A 25,598-nucleotide genomic window follows, 5' to 3' on the forward strand; every position below is an offset into this window, starting at 1 on the left:
CTAGTATCTGGGGTTTGGAGTTTAATACCAAGAAGTGTAAATTTTTAACGGTGGCTCGTATCAGATCAACGAATGAAGGGACTATTATCTTGGTGGAACTAAGTTAGACCGTGTCGATATTGAGAAAGACTTAGGGGTTTTAGTTAGCCACAATTTAAGTTGGAATAATCATGCTGATTTCGTCTCTTCGAAAGCTCAAAAAATGCTTTATCTTCTTTATCGAATATGCAGGGACATTACTGATATTAGTACAAGGAAATTGCTCTACACTACTTGGGTTCGGTCGCGCCTTGAATGTAATAGCGTGGTATGGTCGCCTCATACAAAACGAAACATCAGCATTTTACGGCAGGTCCAACGCAGGGCTACAAGATTTATTCTTGGTAGGAATTACTCTCAACACGAGCGTCTTAGTAAATTAAATTCATTGCCTTTGCATTATCGTAGTCAAATTAATAATTTGGTTTTCTTTTTAAGTGTTTTAAGAATATAAATAAGTTAAATATCTTAGATTACGTATCGTTTCGTTCTTGTATTAGATCACTGGAAACGTTGATCATTTAACGCTTGATGTCCCTTTCAGCAGGACTGACGCCTTTAAGAATTATTTTTTTATTCGGATTTGTTACCTGTGGAATGAATTACCTATTAGTATAAGAGAGTCAAATACCTTGTCAATTTTTCGTAAGAAACTAATGGCGCTTTCTTATGATAAGTTTAGAATAGAGTATGAACCTTGAGGTATAGTCGTAGTTAGTAGTAATGTAGATTGATGTAGATTTTTTAATTTTATGATGTTATAATCGGTGGCTTATTTTTTAAGGAGTCTTGTGTTCTTTCTTAAGCCTACCTCAGATTGATCAATCGATTGATGTAATTGTCGTTTGTTTGTCAATATGAAACTTGATTAAATTAAATTAAACTAATCAAAATTAAGTTGATGTACTTTACGATTTGTAATTATATATGGCAGACCTGTTCATAGGCCACTGAAGTAGACCTTTATTTTACCTCTGCGAAAGAGACGCGAAGTTCTTTATTTGAACGGGTCACTATTCAGACTTAAACGTAACAAAATAACAAGATATTAATATTTTCCAAGAGATTAACGGACCATCTGCTAGCATACAAAATTCAAAAGCGGGATTGCATCGCGTTGTAGAGTACGAAGTTGCCGAACTTGCATAATTTTTCATTGCTGTACGGGGGGACTACGGTCGCTTAGGCGTATTTCGAACTTTTCGATTTTTCGGAGAAAAAAAAGCACGATAGAACTTTTTGATACAATTTTCGAAAAAGGTTCATTAAAACGGTCCTTTAGAAAAAAGAAACGAATATTACGAAATTTTTCAACTGTCGGCGGATTCTCGATATTTATAGTCAGTGGCTCTTAAATAAAAAATGGCCGTGTTACAATAAGGATTATCCGCACTACTGCCACCCTACTTAATGTGACTTAATGTTTACTTTTCCAGTTGAGGTTTCACCCTTATTTCTCTGGTTTTCTTACTCGGAACAATTAACCAATTTCCCAATCGCAAGGTGTTTATCATCATTTGTTTCACAGACAGGCTAGGGCTCGTCATCCTCCCACCAGCAATCATGCAATATCTATTCACGATGCTTTTTATTCCCTCTTTAATTATGGTGCTTCATTTTGCTTACCTTTAGTCAGCCTCGATACGGTCTTTTCGGAATCAAGGGATACCTTACGACCTACTTCTCCAACCACAGAAACATTTGTATTTTCATTGCTCTCTTCATCAGCTACAACGTAAGGCAAAGACTCTATATTCTTTCGAGGATCATCTCCATGTTCAAGGTGGGAGCCATTCCTACCTTGTACTTCCTTTACCATTTGATCTAGTTGTTCCTCTGAGTAAGAGCGCGAATCTTCCGCTGGATTACCATCTGTGGGAATTGATTCCGGTTAAATAAGGATCATTTTCAAATACTTGAATCATATTTTTATTGGTGTTCTTATAGCTGCATATCTGGATTACGTGCAATTGAAATTTTCCACTCCTTCAACATTTGAATAATATCAATAGTGTCCACTGTCACCAATAATGACATACCTTACAAGCCTGGGCATAGCACCTTGAAACGATTGGCAAACAAACAAAAAAAAGGTCCCTGGTATTTATTTGGATAAAGCTTTCCACTAGAGAACTCTCTATCCAATGGATAGCCCAGTACATCTTGATAAAACTTATCTGCCGAACAGCATTATCCGCCCTTTGAACAACTGCATCCTGACGTTTTATTAAATACACAAATTTTGACCTATTGTCTCTTCACAAAGTTGTCCTTATCGAAATTTAAGGCTTACTTGCCACAGCGGAAGTACTTCCCCGGAAACATTAACGTTCTAGAAACTTGCAAGAACTTCCCTTCTCAAATAGAAATGAAACCGCAATTAAGAGCTTTATGTCGCAAAACCAGAATTATTTACAAGCCATCGGGCCTGACAGTTTCCCAAGGTTATTAAGTCCTCAGTAATATTCACCAGATGTCATCGTACAGTCAGCCTCACAAGGTGGTGCATTTGGAAAAATGCATAAAGCCTCAGAAAGGAACTTTGCAGAGGAACAATCTCCAAGTAAACTGTAAAAATAGGGGGCAGTCTTACTACACATGGCAAATTAATATCACCTCCTGTCACACAAGGGCCATTCTTAAAGTCTATCTCGTATGGAGGCCAAATTGCTATGGTTCCAGTCGGTGATAGCGTAACCGCGCAATACACCAGTAACTTTCTTCCTGGTTTTATCTTATCCGGCGTAACGCCTTTGAAAATTGCACTATTAAACGAGCAATCTTAACAAAGCAAAGAGATCTGACTGCGCCTCTTTTACCTTTTTCATGAGAACATTCATCTTCAGAACTAAAGCCTTGCTGCTCTGACTCATTAGAGGAAGATATCTCAGCATCTCCAAAATAGTCAACTTCTGGGATTCCATCATTTTCAAGTGGAGACTTTCCTTCAAAACTACTATGATCTGTTGGGTTGAAAGATACCACGCACAACTGATTACAATTGTCATTAACAAATACTGAAAGATATCAAAAAGTACTTTAAATTTTCTCTTCAACTGAAACAGGTAAAGTTGAGAGTAAGTATTATTAAGAATCTAAAAATTTGTGATTGTTCAGTTGACATTTTGGACAAAGCCATTGGAACATTTTTTACTGTAAAATTTCGCTGAAAGGCACAGTATAACCTGGGAATATAATGACAGGTTGTACTTACGGAGCTGCTCTTGAACCAGCTCAGCACATCTGGCAAGCTCTACAATATGGTCTACCTTAAATTGTTCCTCACCAGTCGTGTTTTCTGCGGACAACCTGTGGAAACAAATAAGCTTGAATTAAACAACATACAAAACAAAAAAACAAAACAAAACAAAACAAAACTTAAAAAAGCATGAAAGGTTATTTCACGCTTCTGGTAAAACAGTAATGAAAAGAAAATACAACTAAATAATTGGCACTTTGCAATACCCTTTCCTTTGTAACGTCGTTGTGTCACGAAATCGCTTATGTCATGTGACTCGAGTTAGCCAATCAAGTTAGTCTTACCTTGTGCTAAGATTCGCATCGCTTGTAAGTTGTTCATTCTATTAAAACGTTAAGATTCCAACTACCTTGTGATAGTTTATTTGACTGGAATCCCAACATCCTTGAGGTCAAACAACCCTCTGGGCACACTGTTGCAAAACCACACAAGGTACGAGGCAGGTTTACGCAGCAATAATTTGTTCTGGGTGGTATATTGAAATTATTTTGTGAAAATAGTTGTCCCCAAAACAAGTAGCACAAAGCAATCTGGTTTTAGTTCGTACCAAATCGGTTGCAGCTAGAACTGATTTGAAACAAAAATGTTTTCATGAAAGCAAATCATCCAAGAATAGAAAAAATCTAGACAAATAACAACAGAGAAAAATATAAGACAAAGAACATTCATTTAAAACAAAAAATAGAAAAAAATGTTTCTTTTTACTCAATAGTATATATATAATGCTGCTTCCTTTGGTTCAGATTCAGTAAAAGACTTTTAATAATGTACCTTTTAGTTATGGATTCGAGAAATTGTGCAGTATCCTCATAGCCATTTGTTCTTGCAACTGCTTCTGGTAATAGAGGAATGTTCTTATATGCATTGAAAACCACACTTCCAGCTGATGAGTTAAAGACGACTTCAAGAAATTTTTGACCCCCAGTTTCTGCTGCTGTATATACCAACAGTTTTAAACCCTGAACTGATGGCAAACCTGAGGCTGATGGATCCATAAATCCTGTAAAAGATGTCGTAATCAAAACCGTTCCTTTCTCCTGGTAGAATTCCTGATTTGTACAATATTATGATCCTTGTTAGAGTAAATCCGAAAACACAGCAAATTAATATAAACTTGAACTTAAAGTAAAAAATAATTTAGAAATTTAGAGTGGAATGAAGTGAATGGGCCAAAATAAACCTTGGATTAAATGCAAACAGTTGCAGGTGAAGGGTACAACTCGCAGTATTAATTTTTTCCATTGTGTGGCTCAGTTTAAGTAATTGAGTGTATAAAACCAGTTTTTACTATTGTAGATAACTTTCTATGACTTTCTGTTTGACACCAGTTTACTACATACACCTGATGCAAAACACACCACCTATTTGCACGTCTTTCCAGCTCTAACTCACCAAATTGTGAAGAATGTAGGATGCCATCTGTAATGGTAGTGCAGCTTTTTCCGCATCCATTCGCCCACTCTTTGAAAAACATGTTTTGTAGATTGGGATCATGGACCAGTTGCTTGAGGGTCTCCGTTTGAGTATTGAAATATTCAATTGAAGTGGTACCAAGATGTGCTAAATCCTCCTTTACTAGTACTCTCACCTTGACCATGCCTGGCCTTTCAGCAGCTACATAACATTCAAGAACCCCATGGTTATATGGCACTAATCATGTACTTAAAAGTAAGTTTCTTTGGGCTATATGCTGAAGTGAACTTATTTAGATGGTAATTATTTGCCAGTATATTACTGAATTCAGCATTTGCAAAGAAAAATAATGATACAGCGATTAAAATATATCACTTACGTGGGATGTCATAACCAACTAGAGAGTTGTTATTTGATCTATCTAATTCCCGGACCGCTCCTAATTCTTCAAAGACAGCATATCCTGCTATAACATTTGGTGGAAGATCAGGAGTGAATTTTATCACAAATGGGTATCCTCCCTAGTTTAGTATAAATAAAATAAAGTTATTACTCACAATTTAATTAAGTCACATTTCAGTCCAAAGACTGACAATTGAGAGACCTCGAGGTCCATTTTGGAAACTAAGGAAAATCATGTACTTCCTAAAACCTTTGATTGCATAGAAAAACCTTTGATTTGTATCCCATATAGAAAAGGAATAAAGCCAATCTAAGCCTTTCATGATTGTTTCAGTACAGATTCAAGTCTGTGTCTATGCCAATAATCATTTATCTAGGTTGGGGCTCCCCTGGTCGTTTAATTCCAGTAAAGCCAGTCTTGTTAGTAAACTCTAACAGCATAATTATAGATTGTCAATCTATGTGGTCCCAAATGACTGTTAAAAAAAGATAATTACAGTATGAGAGGAAAACAAGAGAATTGCAGCCTTAATTGACAACCCCAGCTGACTGAGGAGGCCAGGGTGCCTGACTAATTATGAATATTGAAAATGGTGGTATCTGAAGATGAAGTTCATGCACAATTATCAGCAAATGATTTTTATTTTTGAAGGGGAAGCAGTACTCTCAGCTAGAAACTCAAAAGAGTGGACAGTCTCATAATTCCATGTGAACATTTATGCAATATTACCTTCAACAGTCACCTTGATAAACAAATTCAGACTTATTTCACTGGCAAAACTGTTGTGTTAATTGCAACAGGGCACCCTGAGGCTCTTAAGTGTACGCATGTTCAGTGCATCCAAAATTCTCCTGATCATCACACGAAAACAAATGACATGATTTTCGGAGCATTTTCCTCCTCATCTGAAAACACATCTGGGGAATGCTTAATAGAAAATACTTGGCCAGCAGAGGCCGGAGCATCTTTTCAGTTAAGGGATATATAATATGGGCACTACTTTGAATATTTGCAGTTAGGTACTATACTCTACCTGTAAAGGAACCCTCTGTGGATTAATGCTTATCTTAAAACTGACATCATTCAAATCAGGCAAATCTCCTAATTGAAAGAAAGTGGGAATATAAGTACAGAAAGGAAACAAAATTCATCTATTTGTTATATATCATACAACCATTAACCCAAGTGGAAGTATTAGACTGGGTGATGGACATTTACTGAGGTGCATAGCAGCAAGGTAAATTTCTCAAACTAGCCAGCAACACGGACAGAGGTGAATAGTTGTTTAGTGTATATCAAGAAAAAAAACTATTTGTATTTATCTATATCTGTTACAATAACTATACTTTTTGGGCACAAATCCTGTCTGCATTGCTTGGTGGTAAATCGCAAAGGCTATTTAGATTTGAGTGGCCAATTGATGCTGTTATACTAACAATGAAGAGTTTTAAATATGTGGATAAAATTTGATTTATCAAATGTTGTTTCCTATCATAACAAGATTTAGTAACAATTTCTGAAGTGTACATATGCTAAGTAGTTATACTGTACAAACCTTCTGAGTTATTCACATCACTACTAACATCATGTGCATCAATGCCAGAGGAATCCTCTACAGTGTCATGAGGAATCTAGTGAAAGAAGAAAAACTGACTTCATGTTGATCATGCAGGTATCATATATTCCTATCAATATCTAAACATTAAAGCACCAAAAAGTGTTTATGGTTACTGGTCAGACTGTTATGGGTGAATATATATACGTTAGGAGATGTTTTGTGTGCATTTTTTCATGTTTATAGTCTACTTCAGCCCATGCTCTACATTTTTCCTTAAAACGTTGTAATTGACAGGACAAATTATTTTTGTCTAAAATTTTTGTTGTAATTACAGTGTCTCCTTCGCAGCCTTTGTTGGGTCTCCTTGCATGCAACATGCTCTCACTCTCTCGAGAGCAAAAATGGGTAGAAGTGCCTTGTATGATGACACCAATCATTGGCTGAGAAGGAGACATTAACAGTATAAATCATAATAGTCAAATAAAAGAACTCTAAAAGACGTCTCGAGTAATTGTAAAAATTGATCTAAGTAATGACATAGATATGGTAGTTTGATACTGCAATGTCACTAAGACAGAAAAAAATTACCTCATAAATTGATACAAACTGAATGTAATAGTCAAAATCATGTATCATGTGTATAGAATGTGCAGTCTTCCAGCTTCCATCAATTAATTCTTTAATTCAAAATTTTCTCCAAGTAATTTCAACAGACCTCAAGGATGTAAAGAGCTGAATTTCCTTTTATATTCTTTCTAATGTCTTGCCCATCCCAAATTCTCTTCTCCCCATTAAATTCCAGCCTTGTTCGATTATCTACTGCAGAGGCACAGCAGAATCTGAAGATGAAACAGAACAAAGTTCTTGGTCTCAAGTTAAGTTCAATCGCACATTCAAGCCTGCAATGTGCAATTACATATTATACATATATATATTGATGCTCGAAAGACCTTACTTGTAATTTAAATTTATACATTATGCTCTAACAACATTTACAGTAACATCCAAAAGTGGGAAAGAAGTTGGGGAATGCCAGGACAAAAATATATCCTGTACCCTTCACTACCTGGTTGTGTAATCTCTCATTACTTATATCCTTACCCTAAAGTCCTTCAGACAAGATGCATTTATATGACTTAACTGCAAGTTGTAACTCCCATTCACAATTTGATAAATCATTAACTGGGTACCCTTCACCTACCTCATCTCTCAAAAAGTACTCTTTGACTAACCAGCTCCCATGACTTTACTACCAGTGGTATTACTTCCATTCACAATTCAAACAAATCAAAGGATCTTTCAGGGTACCTTTTATCTTACTCTATCTTAGCTCTCAAGCTATTTTCTAAGTTCAACTAATGAGATGTAATTGAGCATGAATTGACCACTGTGCTAACTAAATTAAATTAACTGATGCAATTCAAAGATGCCTCCATTGGCGTTCCCATGAGATCGACTATACATGCATATGGACATATTTAGCTTTTTTTTCCTAAGTGAAAAGATTTTCCAAAGTCCAAAGAGAAGGGGCTAAGTGGATTTATACAGCAAATTATGAGCCTGGTGCTCAATAAGTACACTTCCCCTTAACCGAGGGTCAAATTTAAATCCAACATTCTTTATTCCTTTGTTCAAAAGCCACTTCCAATCATCAAGCTGCAGACAAAAGGAAGTATGCTTAATTTTCCATAAAAGCTTTCAAATATTTCACACAGACCCTGGTTTATATCATTATCTTAAGGTGATTCCTCAGGGCAAAGTATATTGAGCAATTTTCAGTAACCTTTCCTTAAAATTTAATGATAATACCAATCTTCGTTTCAAGAAATACAATAAAAAAAGGTAATGCACCTTACTTTTTTAAGGGATATGATGGCCCATTATCTTACCCCATTTGTGCCTGTACTTGCACTAATCACGCCCATCATTCATCCATTAACAATACATTTTGCAGTAGCTGCATAGGAGCAAGGGTTTTTAATGTAACACTTGAAAAAATTGATTGGCAGAAAGTCTTGGGTGTGTGGAACAATTTGATATATAACTTGTGTGAAAATGATGCAATTTTAAACGACATCAGCTTCGAACATTACTCGAGTTGTTCCTTTCAAGGTGAAAATTCCCATAATCAAGTATTGGGCTTTACATGCACATGCACTTTTAGCTATATTTTTCCGATCTTGTGAATCTTTATTTAATTTCTCAAATTGAAAGAGGACAATTTGTACACCAGAAATTATGCAGTAAAAGATTAATGGTCACTCGGTGTGCTCATTTAAGAGCTAAAGAGATTGTAAAAAACTTGCATGGCTTTAGTATCAAGGCTTGAAAGCACATTCATGGTCCCAAAATGCAACAGAACACCAGAGCAGATTACTGGAACTGAAAGTAACTAAAACTACATCCATCATATATACCTCATTGATTGTCAGTAACATTAACATGTTCTAATGGAATGGACGCACTTATTTAATTGCCTGATTACATGACTTTTATGCATAATTAGGTACTAAAAGTTGGAATCACCCGAAAGTCCACCTGAAACCATCTGAAACCACCTAAAACCATCTGAAACCACCTAAAACCATCTGAAACCACCTGAAACCACCTAAAACCACAAAGGAAACCTTCAAGGAAACATTCCATCATTCTTGTTGAAAACACACTCAATTAGCTCTACGAATGGCTGGGAGTTGCACGGGAGTATGCGAATTCATTTCTTGACAAAGCACTTGCATGACAATAACAACATGCGATCGCGAATGCAAAGAAGAAACTGTTTTAAATCGAAAGAAATACGTGAAGTTTTTTCAACAGGATCATGCAAATTATATGTGAAAAAGCCCAGGAAGGCCTGAAGATTTTCAAACTTCCTAAGGAAAATTTTGAACACTGTATTTCTTTTTAATCAGAGACGAATTTATAGCGTGACCTAGAATTTCACTGACTTTGTTTTTGCAAAAGTGAATAATTACGTGGATTTTTTGCAAGGTATTTTACTGAAAATGACAGAATATAGCTGATGAATGGTGGCTTTAACTCCCACTGCCTAAGTAAATTGACTAGATAGTTGAGATTTTGAGGGAAAAAAAGCCTAAAGCCCTGTTTGTGGTGCCTATTCTGTACTGTATGGTATTATGTACGATATCTGTAGGCCGGGCTCCCTGTGGATAAACTCCATTGTTAACACTTATTTTCTGATGTTACCCGTAATTTTTTAGGCACTTTCATGTTGTTTTAAATTGTTTCGAGATCTTTTCAGGTAATTTCAGATGGTTTCCTTGGGGGTTTCAGATGGTTTCAGGTGGTTTCATTGGTGGTTTCAGATGGTTTCAGATGGTTTCAGGTGGTTTCAGGTGGTTTCACGTGATTCCAAATTTTAGTACCTACGGACTTTTATGCCCAATGGAAGATGCACGATGGAATACTGAGGAATCACCTTAACACAGCTTTGAAAAGCCCTTTATATTATGAATAACAATTATAATTATAAAACCTCAAGGGCAAATACCTTCGATTTTGCAAAACTGGCAACTTGGAACATAGTAGAGAGCACACGTCGTCTTCTGACATCTCCCGAGTGAAGAACAAATCTTTTGCAAACTGTCCTCGGGATGGTTTTTTAATCTGCACCATTCCTGCGGTGTCCGGCATAAAGACTTGACCATATCTATATGCAACATCTCTGGATAATAAGACTACCACATTTTTGCCTTTAGGACCTCCAGGAGATTTTTGAAAGGATGTCGAAGGCACCGAACCTAAAGCTTAAATAAAAATATAAACAGGAAGTCTCACATGTATACATGCAGCAGTACTAAGTCAAATTACAAGTGCAATAGGCACACATAAACATACCCTTTGAGAAAGTATTGCTTAATCAATAAAAACACAGCAGGCCTTTGAGGTCTTAGCGTTCTTTGAGTGTAATAATATACAGTTATTAATAAAAATAATAATTAGAGGTTGGACCATTAAATGCATGCAGTGACATGCTGTTCGGGTTACAACCTTGTTAGGTGGCAGAGGCAAGAAGGTAAACCATAAATCAGCCTATATAAGAGCACCATAGATTTTATTGAATCACCCAGTAACACTCACTTATTCAAGTACACAAAAGACTTGCCCATGGCCAAGAAAATTCAGAACAGTTCTATGTCTCTATGAGGAGGAAAAGGAAAGTAGCATGCAGCATCCCAAGCCTGAAAGAATCCCCAAGTGCAGCATTCTAAATATAAAACTAAAATATTTAAACACTGTATCAAGTCAAGTCATTTCACTCATTTTCAGCATTAGAGTCAGAATTAACTATCAGATCTTGGAAGTCAAATGGTTATTAAGGGCCCAAATTTGTTGAACAAAAATACTCTGGTTATAATCCCTTCCCACAATGGCATAATGGTATCTATAGAATTTTTTGAAAAATATTTACACTGAACTTTACATGATTGTTGAACTTAATAATTGAGCACATTGTTGTACTCATTCACTTTACTTGCTTCAGTTTATGTAAAACAAAAGGTCAACCGAAAATAGATCACAAAAAGTTAACCTGATTCGGTGTACTTAAAATGTAACAGGTTATAGAAAAGAGAAACAATATAAATCTAATTTACATACCAACATTTATGGCTCGATTCCTTGTGAGGATATCCAAACACGTGCGTTCACTTAATATACTAATTGATTACTAATCATGTTTCATATATTGTAATATGATTGATAAAGATTATGATGTCGTGGTAACAATTATAAATCCCACTACCTTGATTGACATTGTTATAAAATGCTGTAAATGAATATCCAATAACTGCATGAGAAAACTTATTAACCCTTACAAACACAAACCTATTTTATTTCTATTTAATGTCTATTTTAATGCTATCACCTCTATTTTTGTACTATTTTATTTTCTCAGACTTATATTTTATTCCTATTTTACCTGAAAGGGAAAGTAGAGCCACTATTTTAACCATATTTTAAGGCAAGGTTGAACAAGGTGGTGTATTTTATTTCTATTTTCTCAAAATGAGTGGGAAAATAACCAGCTAAACAGACTATTTTAATCATATTTTATTTTCTACATCAGTAAAATAGTGATCAAATAGTATGTTTTATTTCTGTTTACTGCCAATAGTACATGCTAAAGCCATTTCCTTTGAAAAATATGAAAAAAATAGGCTATCACAACCCTATTTTATCAAAGAAATTGTTGACTAATTGCAAAATAGATATAGAATAGACTGTTTCATTTCTATTTTTTGAGGTGGATTCTAATCCATTGCAAAATAGGTATTAAATAGTCTATTTTAATTCTATTTTCTTCAAAGTATCCCAGACCCACAATATTTGAAACAGCAACTAGGTGTGAAGTGTAATAACCTGTCCTATTTTATACCTATTTCATTCATGAATTCAAGCTTGACTAACATACAGTACTCTAAAGTCACAGTTTCTGTGTTGACAAAATAAAGATGGGTTCAAATTTGAAAACACTGGGTGGAAGTTTTCAAGTTTCGCGGTCATAAAAATCTCTACACAGATTCTTTAAAACTGAAACCACTAAATTAAAATATGGTCTGAAGGCTAAAGAGGCCTCTATCCAAGGGTCGCATTTGTCGCCCTGCTCATGATCATAATCTTTGTATTCACTGAAATAAGTCTTACAGTAATCCTTTTTTGAAAGGAACAGCGGACTGGCTTAACAAACTAAGTGATGGTTCACCAGTTTCCATATGTGTGAAGTCGTTCGGTTGCGAAGCGTCATATTAGTAAGTTAGTGACTCTGTGCTGAGGTCGTCCGAGGCAAAGCAGTGGAGGTCGGAAAATTCTGAGGTCAACGTCGCAAGGTTGTTCGAGGTATCTTTAGTCCCGTTTGAGAAAGATACTGGTTGTAAGGTCCACGCAAGTTTCTTCTTCTCTAGCTTTTTTAACGAAGAACGATCCTCACTCATCCGCCATTTTTTTGTCACGCTACGCTGACATCTAGTACGGTCGGCGTATATAAGGGATCTTGTAATTTTCCTTATATGGTGACATACGGGACACGGAATTTAGTTTTGGCGGGCGAAACGAACCTTGTCTCTCGATCGGAGAAGCGTGGAGTTCCGTTGGTATTTTGCCTTTTCTATTCAGATCTTGCCTCTCTTAGACACAATGAGCAACACAAAGAATAACAATAGAAGGCAAACAACACCATCATTCAAGATGGTGAAAGAGGTAAGTGAAACTGTTTTTTATTTATACAAAGTTCCAAGTTTATTTCAAACTTGAAGGTGCTTTTGATTCGAGGTCAGAATAAGCCCCAAAGTTTGTTGCATTTCAATGGCTGTAAATATAAGCTTATAGAGTGACCTGTTTCCATAAACTATGTAAACATTTACTTAATTTGAGTTTGCAGACTCCCTTGTAGTAATGCACTAGAAGAGAAACCTAAACACCTCTCAAATAGAAAGAGGGGCAACAGAATTATACCTTCGATCGTTAATTTGAAAACCCGCCATACCTGCATCATGCTCTCTTTCTTAATTGTTCTAAAATTCGAGATCACTGTAATTGGATTTTTAATCCTGGCATACAAGAATTGTTTGTTTTTCTATTAACTGAAGTAAGAATCAAAGATGAGGGAGCATGCTTAGTGATGTTGATCCCAAACTCTCTCCATCTCTCTACTTTGCCAAGTTGGTGATGATGTCCCAAGATGCACTCGCTCATACATTTACTCAGTCAGGGTTGTCCCATAAAATCTCAATTTTAGTCCACATTAGAAGTGCATCTTTTTGTGTCTGATGCAATAAGAGTCTTTATTAAGTCAATACTGAGTGCTTGTGATAGAAATTGTTCTTATGTGTATATGTAACTTTGTTCCTGAAACAGATTTTGCTATGGTTGCAAAACTTGGACAAGTAAAAAGCACAAAGAATTCAGAGCTAAGACAACCGTGAGAACTGAAGTCAATTCAATGATCCATTCCAGGATTTTTTGTAGGTAAGATTAATTTTATGCAGCTGCCTTTGCATGACTGGGATTGTGGTAAGATAGCACAATTTTGTATGGTAGAGCTTCCTGAAAGCAGACTCTCTTTGGATGAGAAAGGATCTATGCTTAGGAGGTTAAGGTGTAATGTTTGTAACTGGCTGGCTTTATAAGCCTTTATAATAGAACTATATCAACTTGACTAATTTTTGCCCTAGAAGTATGAATTTAAGCCATAAGTTTTACTGAAGCAGTACAGAAAAGTTATCAAAACCTGTTCAATTCAGTGAATTACATCATTTTGCATCAAGGAAACCATAATCATAAGGGAATTATTTAGCAAATTAATCTTTCTAACAAGTAAATTACCTACTGGTGGATGAAATATCAGTTATTGATCATTTCTGTTGTTTTTTTTATTTCAGAGTACAGGAAAACAGTGAAACATAGGGAAACCACAAAGAGGAAGCCACTGCAGCTATCTAAATGCAAGGACAAACTTTGCTTTTTAAAATTTAATTCTACTTTAATTCTGTTTTCTATTTTTATGAAAACTTTGTATCCTATCATTTCTATGTAAACTGAAAGTACTTGTTGTCACTTCCTTTGGATACAGATTGAAGACTGGAGTAAATTAATGGCATTGTTTAAAACTTGGTCTTTCCTGAGTGACAATTTTTTTTAATTTCATGTAATGCATGCAATCTAGTCTAGAGAGAGGTTATTGCATAAACATATGAAGTATTGATCATTAAATCATTTGCAATGGGAAAATTGCTACAACTTAACACACAAAAGTGATAATCCTAGGCTGAGGATTGGGATATGCTTTTTTGATCTTCACCTTCTTTCAACCTATTTTATAGCCACCTTATTCTGGATCCATACACTCTAAGCGCTATTTTAAACCCTTTTACCCTGCATGACAAATACATTAGGAGCTATTTTAAATGTATTTGTATCCTATTTTTCTGGATTTTTTCCTTATTTTATCCCTGTTTTTATGCCTATTTTATCCTTATTTTGTCTATTTTATCCTTGTTTTGTCTATTTTATCCCTGTTTTATGTCTATTTGAGAGGTATTTGATTCCTATTTTTTCAAGTTTTTTCCTCTTTTATTCCTATTTTAAATGTACTTACATCCTATTTTTGTTTTTTTTTCTATTTTATCCCTGTTTTATGTCTATTTTATCTTATAACTAATATTTCATTAATGCTATTTTAATACTATTTTATCAGTGAATTGCATGTGCATTTTTTCTATTTTAAAGCTATTTTTACAGCAGTTATGACTTGCCAACCAGACTATTTTTTTACTATTTTTTGTTCAAAAGAATAGCTTTCAAATGGTTAAAAAACAGCTTTCAAATAGTCTGGAAAATAGAGAAAAAATACACAAAAAATAGGTAGAAAATAGTTTGAAAAATAGACATAAAATAGATATAAAATAGGCACTTTTTTCGTAAGGGAAGGGTTAATCAATCTCAACCCCATGATTTTGTTTGGAACCCTAACAATTTATAAACTCATCTGGGTCTGAAAAGTGAAAAAATACATGTCTGAACATGTCGAACCACCAATTTCAAGGGATCATAAACACTGAACACTACATGATTGTTGAACTTAATAATTGAGCTACTATTTATCGAGGTTTGGACTGTGAATCCTTTTGGATCCTTCCGGCGTGGCGTCACTGTTGGCTCGAGGCCTTTTAACTTGTTATAGGTATATAATTACATATATGAACTTTTTTATTTTATTTATCATCTATACTATTATGTAGTATGCTTGTAAATCAGTCGTTTTTCAATACTTGTATTGCCAGAACTGATAATACTGAATAAACCAATTATAACATTCTTAAATTTTCTCTTTCCATTATTCTCTTAAAGATGAAATTTCCATCTTGCTACATTTTTTGATATTTCTTAAAATGATGACTTGGTGCACTGGCCTGTTCAACTTTCTTAGTTGTTCATGACAACTTTTTGTTTATTTTATCTCAGTTGAAGTTCTATGAAAGTTGGATTACAACTTCTCCAAGATTTTTGTTTGTGTCAGGACTTGATGCTTTTGTGCAATTCACACAGTCACGTGCACAGGTGTGTCCAGAGATTTTCCCCTTAACAACTAACCCCTTAACGAGCCTAACAACTTGACTGTTCAACCCAAATTTTTTGTGTTCCGTTTGCACTAACCCTTCCAGGTCTAGTCACACCTGGTAAAGTTGTTAAAACAAAACAAAAACAAATTAGATTCATCCATTCCACTTTTATCAAAAACCACAACACTGCAAATAATTATGCCATCCCTTAACTTATATTTTTAATCTTTCTATCAACAAAGGTATTTTTCCGGATAGTATGAAACTTGCTAAACTAGTTCCAGTTTCTAAACTAGGCAATGTTGTTCATGCAATAATATCATAGGTGACAACTTACTCCTTAACTTTAATTTGGTGCAAAATTTCAGCATTAATTTTTAATTTCACATGTGAAATTACAAAACTGCCATGGTAACATCTATTGTATCTCGCTCAAGATTTAAGATGGTGACCCTTGAAGTTACGAAATTAAAAGAAGCGGCTGAAAATTTAAATATGAAAAAGAGCCAAATTAACTGGGTGTGAGTTTTTGAGAAGTGGTGTGACAAAAATTGCCTTGAGAAAAACCTGGAGATGATTCTTCCCAAGCAGTTGGATAAAGTACTCAAGCAATTTTACACCTCCCTGTGTAAACAAGACGGAACATAATTTAATCATCAGATAATTATCAGAATTTTGACAAAACGCACGTGAAATTATTTCCTAGTTTCACTCGTCACCATTTGATTACACATACTAATTATCAACCTATTTCAGTTCTCTCTTCCATAAATAAAACATTTGAGAAATGTGTTTTTCATCAGCCTATGTCCTATCTTACAAATGAAGACATGATTTCCTCCAAAAATATGGATTTAGATCAGGTTATGCAGCCTCTGACTGTTCATGTCTAGTTGACCTTACTGAAAAAGTAGCTTCTTCTCTTGATCAAGGACACTATGTGATTTCTTTGTTCTTAGACCAAAGTAAAGCTTTTGACACAGTAAATCATCAAATATTACTAAACAAGCTTAAATACTATGGATTACAGCAAAATGAAAATAATTGGTTCCAATCTTATTTTTAAGTATATATAACAGGAAACAGCAGATGCACATAAATGGCTTGCTTCTGAGTCATGTTCCACCTCCACTGGTGTACCTCAAGCATTAATTTTGATACGGTACTACATAGGACCTTTGCTATTGATCATTATTTTTATATATGACCTTCCCAAGTCTAGATCTCCTGCTTATTTTTCTACAAGATTATATGCAGATGATAGATCTTTAGCAGCTTCTGGAATTGACCTTGACAATTTATTGTGTGAAATTAACAATCATTTGCCAGCTGTCTAAAAATGGTTATGCAGTGATAAAATGACCTCAAATTTGACAAAAACCATAAGTAACTTATCTTTATGCCCCTTCAAAAGGAAAAATTACCATTTGTTCCCACCATTAGAGTTGCGAAATGTTCATTTAGAAAAGTCTTCTTGCGTCAAATACCTTGGTGTGCATATCCATTGTCGATCACCTTACTTGGTGTGATCACATCGACTACATGCATATGTGGCAAAATTAGCAAAAATATAAATATAATGGTTAAGTTATAACACTGTCAGTGTCTCTGCAGTGGTAACACTTATCAATTTGTACTATTCTCTTATGTATTCTTACCTTACTTATGTTTGTACACTATGGGGAAATAAAGAAAGCTCCACTGTCTCAAATTGTAAAATTACAAAACAAAGCAGTTGTATCATAAATGATGTTCCATTAATGGAATCAATAACTTCACACTACTAATTATCCCTTGCTAAAGCCTTTTGAAATTTCCTTATATTGTTAAACTGAACACATATATGCTTTTTTATGATTATTTCCAAAATGAAAAGTTTCTTAATTAATATACCTGTTTCACTGGTAGCTGAGCTACATCACTATAATACCAACAGTTCATCATCTAATCAAGTAGTCATACCCTCATTTCAAACTAATCGTGGGAGAATCTGTACAAGCATTAATTATTGGAACATTCTTTTGGAATAGCCTTCTGCAATTAATTAGAGACAAACCATCTAAAAAGATGTTTAGAAAAGCACTTTTATGCTGGTATCTTGCTCAATACTAATGAAACACTACCTCTTTGACAATTCACTGAGCTATTTTAATTTATAAGTTTTCCTTTACTTTTAAATTACACATTTAATTCTTTCTTTTGTTTATACTGGTGTAATTTAAGGGGCACAATATTAGTTTATCTAGACATGCCCCTCTCCTCTCCTTCCCATGTACAATGTGACTCAGCTTAATAGGTAAAATTTTGCATTGTTTCCTTGAAAATGTTATATCTTTTACTATACTATACTTTTCACCCTGTATCTATTTCTGCTAAGGTTTGTAGAAATAAATAAATGTAATGTAAATTTAACTTGACTGTAATGTCACAAGATAATTACATACTTGATTATAATCATAATGTGTTTACTGAGTAGTGCCCAGACTTGCCATATTTGCTGAGTTTACTAAATCAGTCGAAAGAGTTCATGAAGTACAGAACATAACATTAAAACAGACTTCTCTTTAAACGTCATTTTCAAGAAATTTCTGAAATGGTCATTCTGACAACTGGCAACAAAATTGTTGTACTATTGATCTTTTTAACTCCCCAATACTTCAATTTTCTCTCTTTTGCCCTTGTTTAGTTGACCCCTGTTACCCACAAACCATTGTTTTATTGTATAGATATAACAACAAAGTTGAAATGGTAAATTGGCCACCGTAACGATTACAAAAGCTGATGTTTCGAGCGTTAGCCCTTCGTTGGAGCGAATAGAGGAATTGTGGGTTGTGTGTGCTTTTAAAGGCAGAAAATGGAGCTACGTTATTGGTGGGAACATGGCAACAAGAAAAACGCGAATAAATTAGTGGAATGAAAAGCATTCGTTGATCCCTGTGGGATTTAGACTGCCGGTTTGAAATATGAGGTTTTGTTCAAGAGTTTTACGGCTTTCCGTTCTACCTAAATGTAAGGAAAGACTGCAGATTGCCATATGTTGCTTAGAATGATTAGGTAAATTAAAGTGTCTAGCGACTGGTTTCGATGTATCCTTGTCATTCTTTTCCACGTCTCAAAGGTGTTCTCGGAATCAGTCACCTAGTCTTCTGCCTGTTTCGCCGATGTATATCTTTTTGCGATAAGTGCAAGTTATGATATAGATTACATTGGCGGAGGTGCACATGAAGTAATCGGTGATCATAATGGATCGTTTACGTCCCGATATTTTATCAGTGTTGTGAATGAAAGGAAACATTTTGCATCCTGCACGAGCGCATTTAAAAGTGCCTGGTTGGTCATTAGTCTGAAAAGAACTTCAGACCAAAAAATTGCCTATATTTTTGTCGCATTTGAATGAAACGAGTGGAGGCTGCGAAAAGATAGTGCTTGTCTCTGGATTGTTTTGAAGTAATTTAAAGTTTTTAAGAATGATGGATTTAACTGAGTGGTTGTGAGGGTGAAACGTGAGAGTCAATGGAACGTGGTTGGAATCTTCCTTATGCGACGTTTGTAGTGCTGAATGTCAATCAATAAGTTGGGCGCAGTGGTAACCTGCTTGAATGAGAGAAACAGGGTAACTAGTCGTTTATCGAAAAACTGGCACATTGACTCTGATTTGTGGTGGAAATTAGAGTCATCACTACATAAACGACGAAGTCTTAGAAACTGAGAAAAAGGAATGGAATTCTTAACGTGAGATGGATACAAAGACGAATATAACAAACCAGTCGCTAGACACTTTAATTTACCTAATCATTCTAAGCAACATATGGCAATCTGTGGTCTTTCGTTACATTTAGGTAGCACGGAAAGCCGTAAAACTCTTGAACAAAAGCTCATCTTTCAAAACGGCAGTCTAAATCCCACAGGGATCAACGAACGCTTTTGATTCCACTAATTTATTCGTGTTTTTCTCGTGGCCATGTTCCCACCAATAATGTAGCTCCATTTTCTGCCTTTAAAAGCACACACAACCCACAATTCCTCTATTCACTCCGACGAAGGACTAACGCTCGAAACATCAGCTTTTGTAATCGTTACAGTGACCAATTTACCATTTCAACTTTGTTGATATATCCAAATTATTTTGTTACTCCCACCGACGCAGCCCCAAACAGTTTCTTTCCAAACTATCAGCCTTTATTCAATTGTTTCATAATTCTATGAACTTTTAGCCAGCATTGAATAATGGTGGCTCTGTTATTCTTCAAATAAATAGAACCCATCAAAAATGAAGTATCAACTAATTTTCATGTTCAATGTAGTTCAAGGATATATAAGAACAACTTTAGACACCCATATAAACAATGAATGCATGAAAAAACAGAGGTTAATTAAAGTAGAAAAATTCTTGAAAAGAGCAAATTGGATTTAAAATTCACAATGTCCACTGGGTTTACTCAAAGGTTACTACAAATGTTCAGTCTGAACTTTCTAAAATGACTTTCATATATAATTATGCATTTTTCATTACCAGCTGATGTGTGCAGTAATGCACAGTCTGTGTACTATGTATGTGTAATGCTTTGGATTTGTTCAGGTATCAAGTAATGCGACATTACACACAAGTGGTAAGCGCCCCAAGAACTGGGAAAATTTTTCTTTATTTTGCGCAAAAATCTGTTATCAGTTCAGTGAGACAACTGCACCCAACGATTTTTTAATTCTTCCACATTTTAGTAAGCCTTACTAATCTTCAAAGGTACCCTTGTCTTGCCTTAAAGCAGTACACATATTTGTTTGGCATGAAACCTGATAGATTTTTCAATTTACAAGCTAAAATTTGAAGAAATACGGTGTGTCAACCAAGAAAATATGATCTCACTTTTTGAGTATTTAAAGAAAAAGGCCTCCAAATTAATTAATTTTGATGCTGCAATCAAACGGTAAAGATGGAAGATTTGTACCTTGGGATGCTACATGACAATCACTGCTCAGAATACTCAGAATACAACTACTTTGCAAATGACGCTCTCAAGTTTACGTTTAAGCTTCACCCTAGGTCCAAGTACAATACTCAATTTGTATATCCGTGTGATTGACATTTGGTGGTTAACAAATGTACTGTTGTTTCTCAGTGCGCCCACGATTGACAAATTGAAAATTTGACGGGGACAAATTGTCGAGATCTTTGATGTGGTAAAACAGATTTTGTCCGCCGAGTGTACCTGGGCCCCTAACTAGGCAACCTTAAATAATTGTCTGATATGCTAGAGAACAAGAAGCTGTATGAAATCTGCGTTGACAAATTAAGATCAAGTATAAGCAATAGAGAAATTTTCCTTGTTTTCCTGCAACAGTTAACATTAGTTTTTTTTAAGACTGTTGGTTACTATAGCGTTGACTCATCTTGTCTGCTTTTGTGTTATCTTGAGCGGCCCAATCAATCCACCCACCTCATTTACATGTGTCGGGAGGCTTTCAAGAATAAGGCAAACACGATAGACGCTATTCTTATTTAATAACATGTAAATGAGTGGCCGGGTATTCCGAAGTCTAGCCGGACCTTGCTACATCAATAATATTTGCGTTTAAGAAGCGAGCCTTTAAGTATGCACCCGTTCTCTAAAATGAGGAAAATAAAGAAGTGGGCTTTTAAAGATCACTTACTCTGATCATGTGGTTCTTCGTGTGTTTGATCGGCTGTTTCATCCATAATTTCAATATCCTCCTCTACGACCGATAAGCGTCACGCATCAGTAAGTTACTTGACTTCTGTTTACGTAGGGTTTTCACACCGCAAAGTTACGATTCTGAACCAGTGGAACAATTCTCTAAAGAGATGCACTGTATGTTTCCTTACAAAAGTTTCTTGAGGTAAGCGCCTGAAGTACAAGGGAGAAAAACTCATTGTAAAATTGAGGAAGGTCGCTTGACACCGTGCCTTATTGTTAGTGGGTGCGCACGCATAAACGGAAGGAAGGGTTAACAATTACAACCTGTTTGGTTCCCAGTACAGTCAGTCATTCAAATTTATCATTCGTTGCGGTATCGATCTCCAGCCCTTGTCAGTCTTTGATCTTTGTTCGGTAGCTTTCAGATATCGTTAAAAGTTGTAATAAAATTCTATTTTCGTTCAGTGGCGAAAATAATTTTACTTTTCGACTCTTCTTACCCGAGCTTGAGCTCTCTAAGGAGTAACTCATTTCGAGTACAAGTTACGAAGTTTCCGAAAAATAAGATGCGCGCGCAGAAACGGAAGTGGCCGCTTATGGTACTACCTCTTCGCTCAGTAACGCTATCCGTCAACGTACTCAAGCGCATCAGAGCTTAGTGCGCTAATTTTTGGAAAAAAATAGAGGTTCATCGAACTCCAATACTAATGCAATGGTCTTTGCTACTGAGAAAAAACGTCGCGATCATAGTGTTGCACGATGTCGTCAAAGTCAGACTATTCGTGACTGAACCACTGATCTCACGAATATTAAACTCTCACGGGAAAATAGGATCCTTAAGCAATCAGGACGACAACACCGAAGAAAACGTCGATTATAAATTAAATCTTAAGAGTTTCACGAATGGGTGAATGTGATTACCGTCTCTTCTGGCGCTGGACCTCATCTAAATCATAAGATATCGAATTGATGCTCCTCAGATCACGCAAATTTGGGGATTTTACGTTGTTGTTTAGCAGAAGACGGCTAAGAAATGAACAAGAGTTTAAAACGGGCGTGCGAAGCTATTGATGTGCACATTAAATTTCTTGTTCGGTTAAGCGCTCTCGTTGCTGCCACCTTCGTGGTTGGCACAAGATCTCTATTTATTCAAACACCGAGGACGCCTGAACGACATCTACAAGCCGAATTCTCAGTTAAATGTTTGAAATGGAAACGAAAAATTGATGAAGTACTTGTACAATAACCGTAGCTAAAGAAAACGAACTCACTTTCCCTCCTACTTTCCTTCAAAAAAACGGTAAAAATTATCCTCTGAGAATCTAGCACAGATATATGGAGGGTAAAATCTATTGTGGCCAGGCAAAATTTGTTAGCACACAAAGGAGACCCTCAGCAAAGATCCTGCAGTGAGATTGGAGTTCAGTTTATGAAAGAAAGTTACTTACTTGGCTTCAATCCTTGAAACTTTTCAGGAAACTCCAACTCTACGTCTCAAGGACCAGCAATTGTGCTTTCCTCCGTACGGCGAGAGCTCTTTATACACTAACGACTGGGTGCGCGCACATAAACGGAAGTTGCTGTTTACTCGTGATCGCAAGAGAAAAAAACATGATAAGAACAGTACCCAAGACAGATTCAATTCAAGTTCTAACTTCTGCTGAAGCAACATAGCTTTAAGAGCGTTCAAAGAAACTTGAAAAATCCAAATTACATAGCTGTTATTTTTGCCCCAAAGATCAACGATTCTCACTATAGTTATGGGGATGAGTTTGCCTAAAAGTAGACTGCTTGTCAATTTAAAATTATGTGACAGAATAATCAATCGTTATTTGGGGGGTAAAAATAGCGTCGCACTAGTCACGCTCCCTAACTTATTTCATTCTCAAGCCAATATATGGCAAAGTTCTTCGAGAAAACAGGAGAACGGAAATGAGGTAATTACCCTTACAATCATTTAACATTATCCTATTTGCTCTGCGAGAAATCATCTCGGCTTAAAGCTCGAAATGGAAACTACCTGTGCGTGAAATGTAAATGTTGGTTCTAAAAATCTGCCCTCCGAGCACAGACATCATGATCACGCCTATAGGTTGCCCGCGCAGAAACGGAACTGCTGGTGTTTGTACAGCCTTTCCGTACGCGTGACTCAAAAGGGCCAGTTTAAAGAAGTCACGCAATATAAACAATTTTTGATATCTTTGTTAAAAACTGAAAACTGAATATCCTTTGGTAAATTGAATTGGGTCAATGATCGTTTGCTCAATTTTTGAGCAAAGCGGGGCTGAAGCAAATACCTTGCCAGGTCTGTATGCTGAGAAGGAAAGTGTACTTTAGTCCAAGATAAAACACATCGTAAACCTCCCATGACGAATTCTCTGTCTTTGTCATATATAACTTCTGAACATTTACTGGTAGTAGAGCATCAGATCAAAACCATGTTGTCAATATTTAGGCTAAAAAGAGGGCAAGCAAATTCCTTGCCAACTGTATGCTTACAAGGAAAGTGACTTTCAATCCTTCCTAATAGTGAGTAACTTTATATTTTGTTTTCTATTACTCTGAATTTGCCAACATGGTTGAGTTATCAAAAGTACAACTGTCTAAAAATAAGGCAATTTTGGTTTTATCAACTGAGTTGTTAAAAATTATGTAAAGTGGCCTCCAGAGTTTCAAAGCTGACATTTAGCCCTTTGTCAGAGGGAAACATTCACATTCACATTCCCATTTGTTGAATAAAATATTTAGAATGTTCTATTCGAGGGTGGAAAAAAGCTGTACAGCTCGGCATACAGCCACATGAGATGCAAAATACAGGGAGATAAGATTGAGTGTCGGTCATTATAGGAAAAGTAATTGTTTATCTTTGGTGACTGTTTATAATTGCTTCATTGGGGTGAAGTGTTGAAGTATATGATGGAAAGAGGTCAAAACCTATTTCCAGCAAAATGTATTGGGCTTTGTATTTTGAAAGATGACCTTGATTGATTGTCAAAAACTTTTCAAAGTTTTATCATTCCTCTCTATAGCAGTGCTTTCTGTTCCTTAAACCACTATTCTTACCCCTCCCCTGCCTCAAGAAGTTTAAAAGTAGAGAAATTTTGTGCCCAGACTACCTTTTGTCATTTCCCTGCTTACTAGCACTTGAAAAATTAGTGACACCCCTGGTCATATAAATACTTAAAATGGGAAAATATGACTTAAGGATCCAGCCCACAGCTTTGAATAAAATATTTCCTTGTTGTGCCCTCTTGCTTAGACAATATGTGCATACTACAAGTGTTGAAAAACATCATTCTAGCCATCGTTTCAGATACTAACAAAAAGCATCCCAAGGTATCCAAGTTTGCACTCTTAGCAGTGAGAAAAAAAAAATACAAACACAGGTTAGAGCCTTGTTGGAACGCCACAAAAAAAACTGGAATGAACTGATAAGCACAAAATTAGCCAACTGTCAACCTTCTAACATAAGATATGGGCTTTATTGTACTCAAGAAGCAAAAAATCATCAGAACTATGACAGATCATTAAAAACAAATCTCAATAAGTACAAACATAAGCCTCTGGTACAAACTTGGGTCCTTAAGGGTCACTCGGAGAGTAGTTTACATGAATATCAATATCACAAATAATAAATTTTCCGCTCTGAATATTTCATTTCAACTGTTCTCACTAGTTTACTCAACTTCAGTTATAAGCTACCATTCCAAGTTACATTATATGGAAATGCACAGCGCCAACTGTTGTGGAGCTGAAAAACACTCCAAATATCCGAACATCAGCTTAATTGAAATATAAAAAATTAATCCATTTACACTTGTTAGACACGAGATTGGTTATAACCAACTATTATCTCATGTCCCACACGCACTCATGGAATAATTTTTAAATATGTATGCTTTACTAACCAAGCGTGAGGTCAAGATGGCTGGATATTGCCCGAGTTCTTTTTTTGCATTTTTATGGACCGAGACGAGCGATGTATTAACATGCAATACGGCTTCAAGTGTACGAATTGGTATTGGATATCAGGCCATTTTCCCAAAGAGGTTACTATTACATGGAAAAAAAAAATTTCAATGTTTCACCTTATTTTGACTATGGGATTTTTGTTCTCTGTGTCGTTATTTTCCCCATCTTATGTGATTTGAGCGATCTTTTGGGTTACCCGTTCATCCTCTCATTTAGGAAT

The 25,598-nt window shown here is 35.6% G+C and overlaps 2 protein-coding genes and 1 long non-coding RNA gene across 3 annotated transcripts in view; 1 reads left to right on the forward strand and 2 right to left on the reverse strand.

Annotated features, from left to right (window-relative positions):
- Positions 1-25,598, reverse strand: part of LOC111325029 (uncharacterized) — a 225,318-nt gene that overhangs the window by 101,197 nt on the left and 98,523 nt on the right. The gene's annotated exons all lie outside the window — the stretch shown is intronic.
- LOC111325031 (uncharacterized) lies at positions 613-21,688 on the reverse strand. The gene is made up of 12 exons (XM_088760691.1): positions 21,402-21,688; positions 10,184-10,439; positions 7,388-7,511; positions 6,670-6,745; positions 6,148-6,215; positions 5,091-5,232; positions 4,691-4,912; positions 4,070-4,298; positions 3,254-3,348; positions 2,859-3,056; positions 1,666-1,911; positions 613-629 (listed from the first exon to the last, which is right to left on the reverse strand). The coding sequence occupies exons 1-12, from the start codon at positions 21,445-21,447 to the stop codon at positions 613-615; spliced, it is 1,719 nt and encodes a 572-aa protein (XP_088616817.1). The 5' UTR covers positions 21,448-21,688.
- Positions 12,633-14,290, forward strand: LOC148730014 (uncharacterized). Its single transcript, XR_016002014.1, has 3 exons — positions 12,633-12,891; positions 13,549-13,659; positions 14,073-14,290. It is a non-coding gene; the product is annotated as an uncharacterized LOC148730014 (long non-coding RNA).

The sequence above is a fragment of the Stylophora pistillata genome, chromosome 5, assembly GCF_964205215.1.
Source record: "Stylophora pistillata chromosome 5, jaStyPist1.2, whole genome shotgun sequence".
Classification (NCBI taxonomy): domain Eukaryota; kingdom Metazoa; phylum Cnidaria; class Anthozoa; order Scleractinia; family Pocilloporidae; genus Stylophora; species Stylophora pistillata.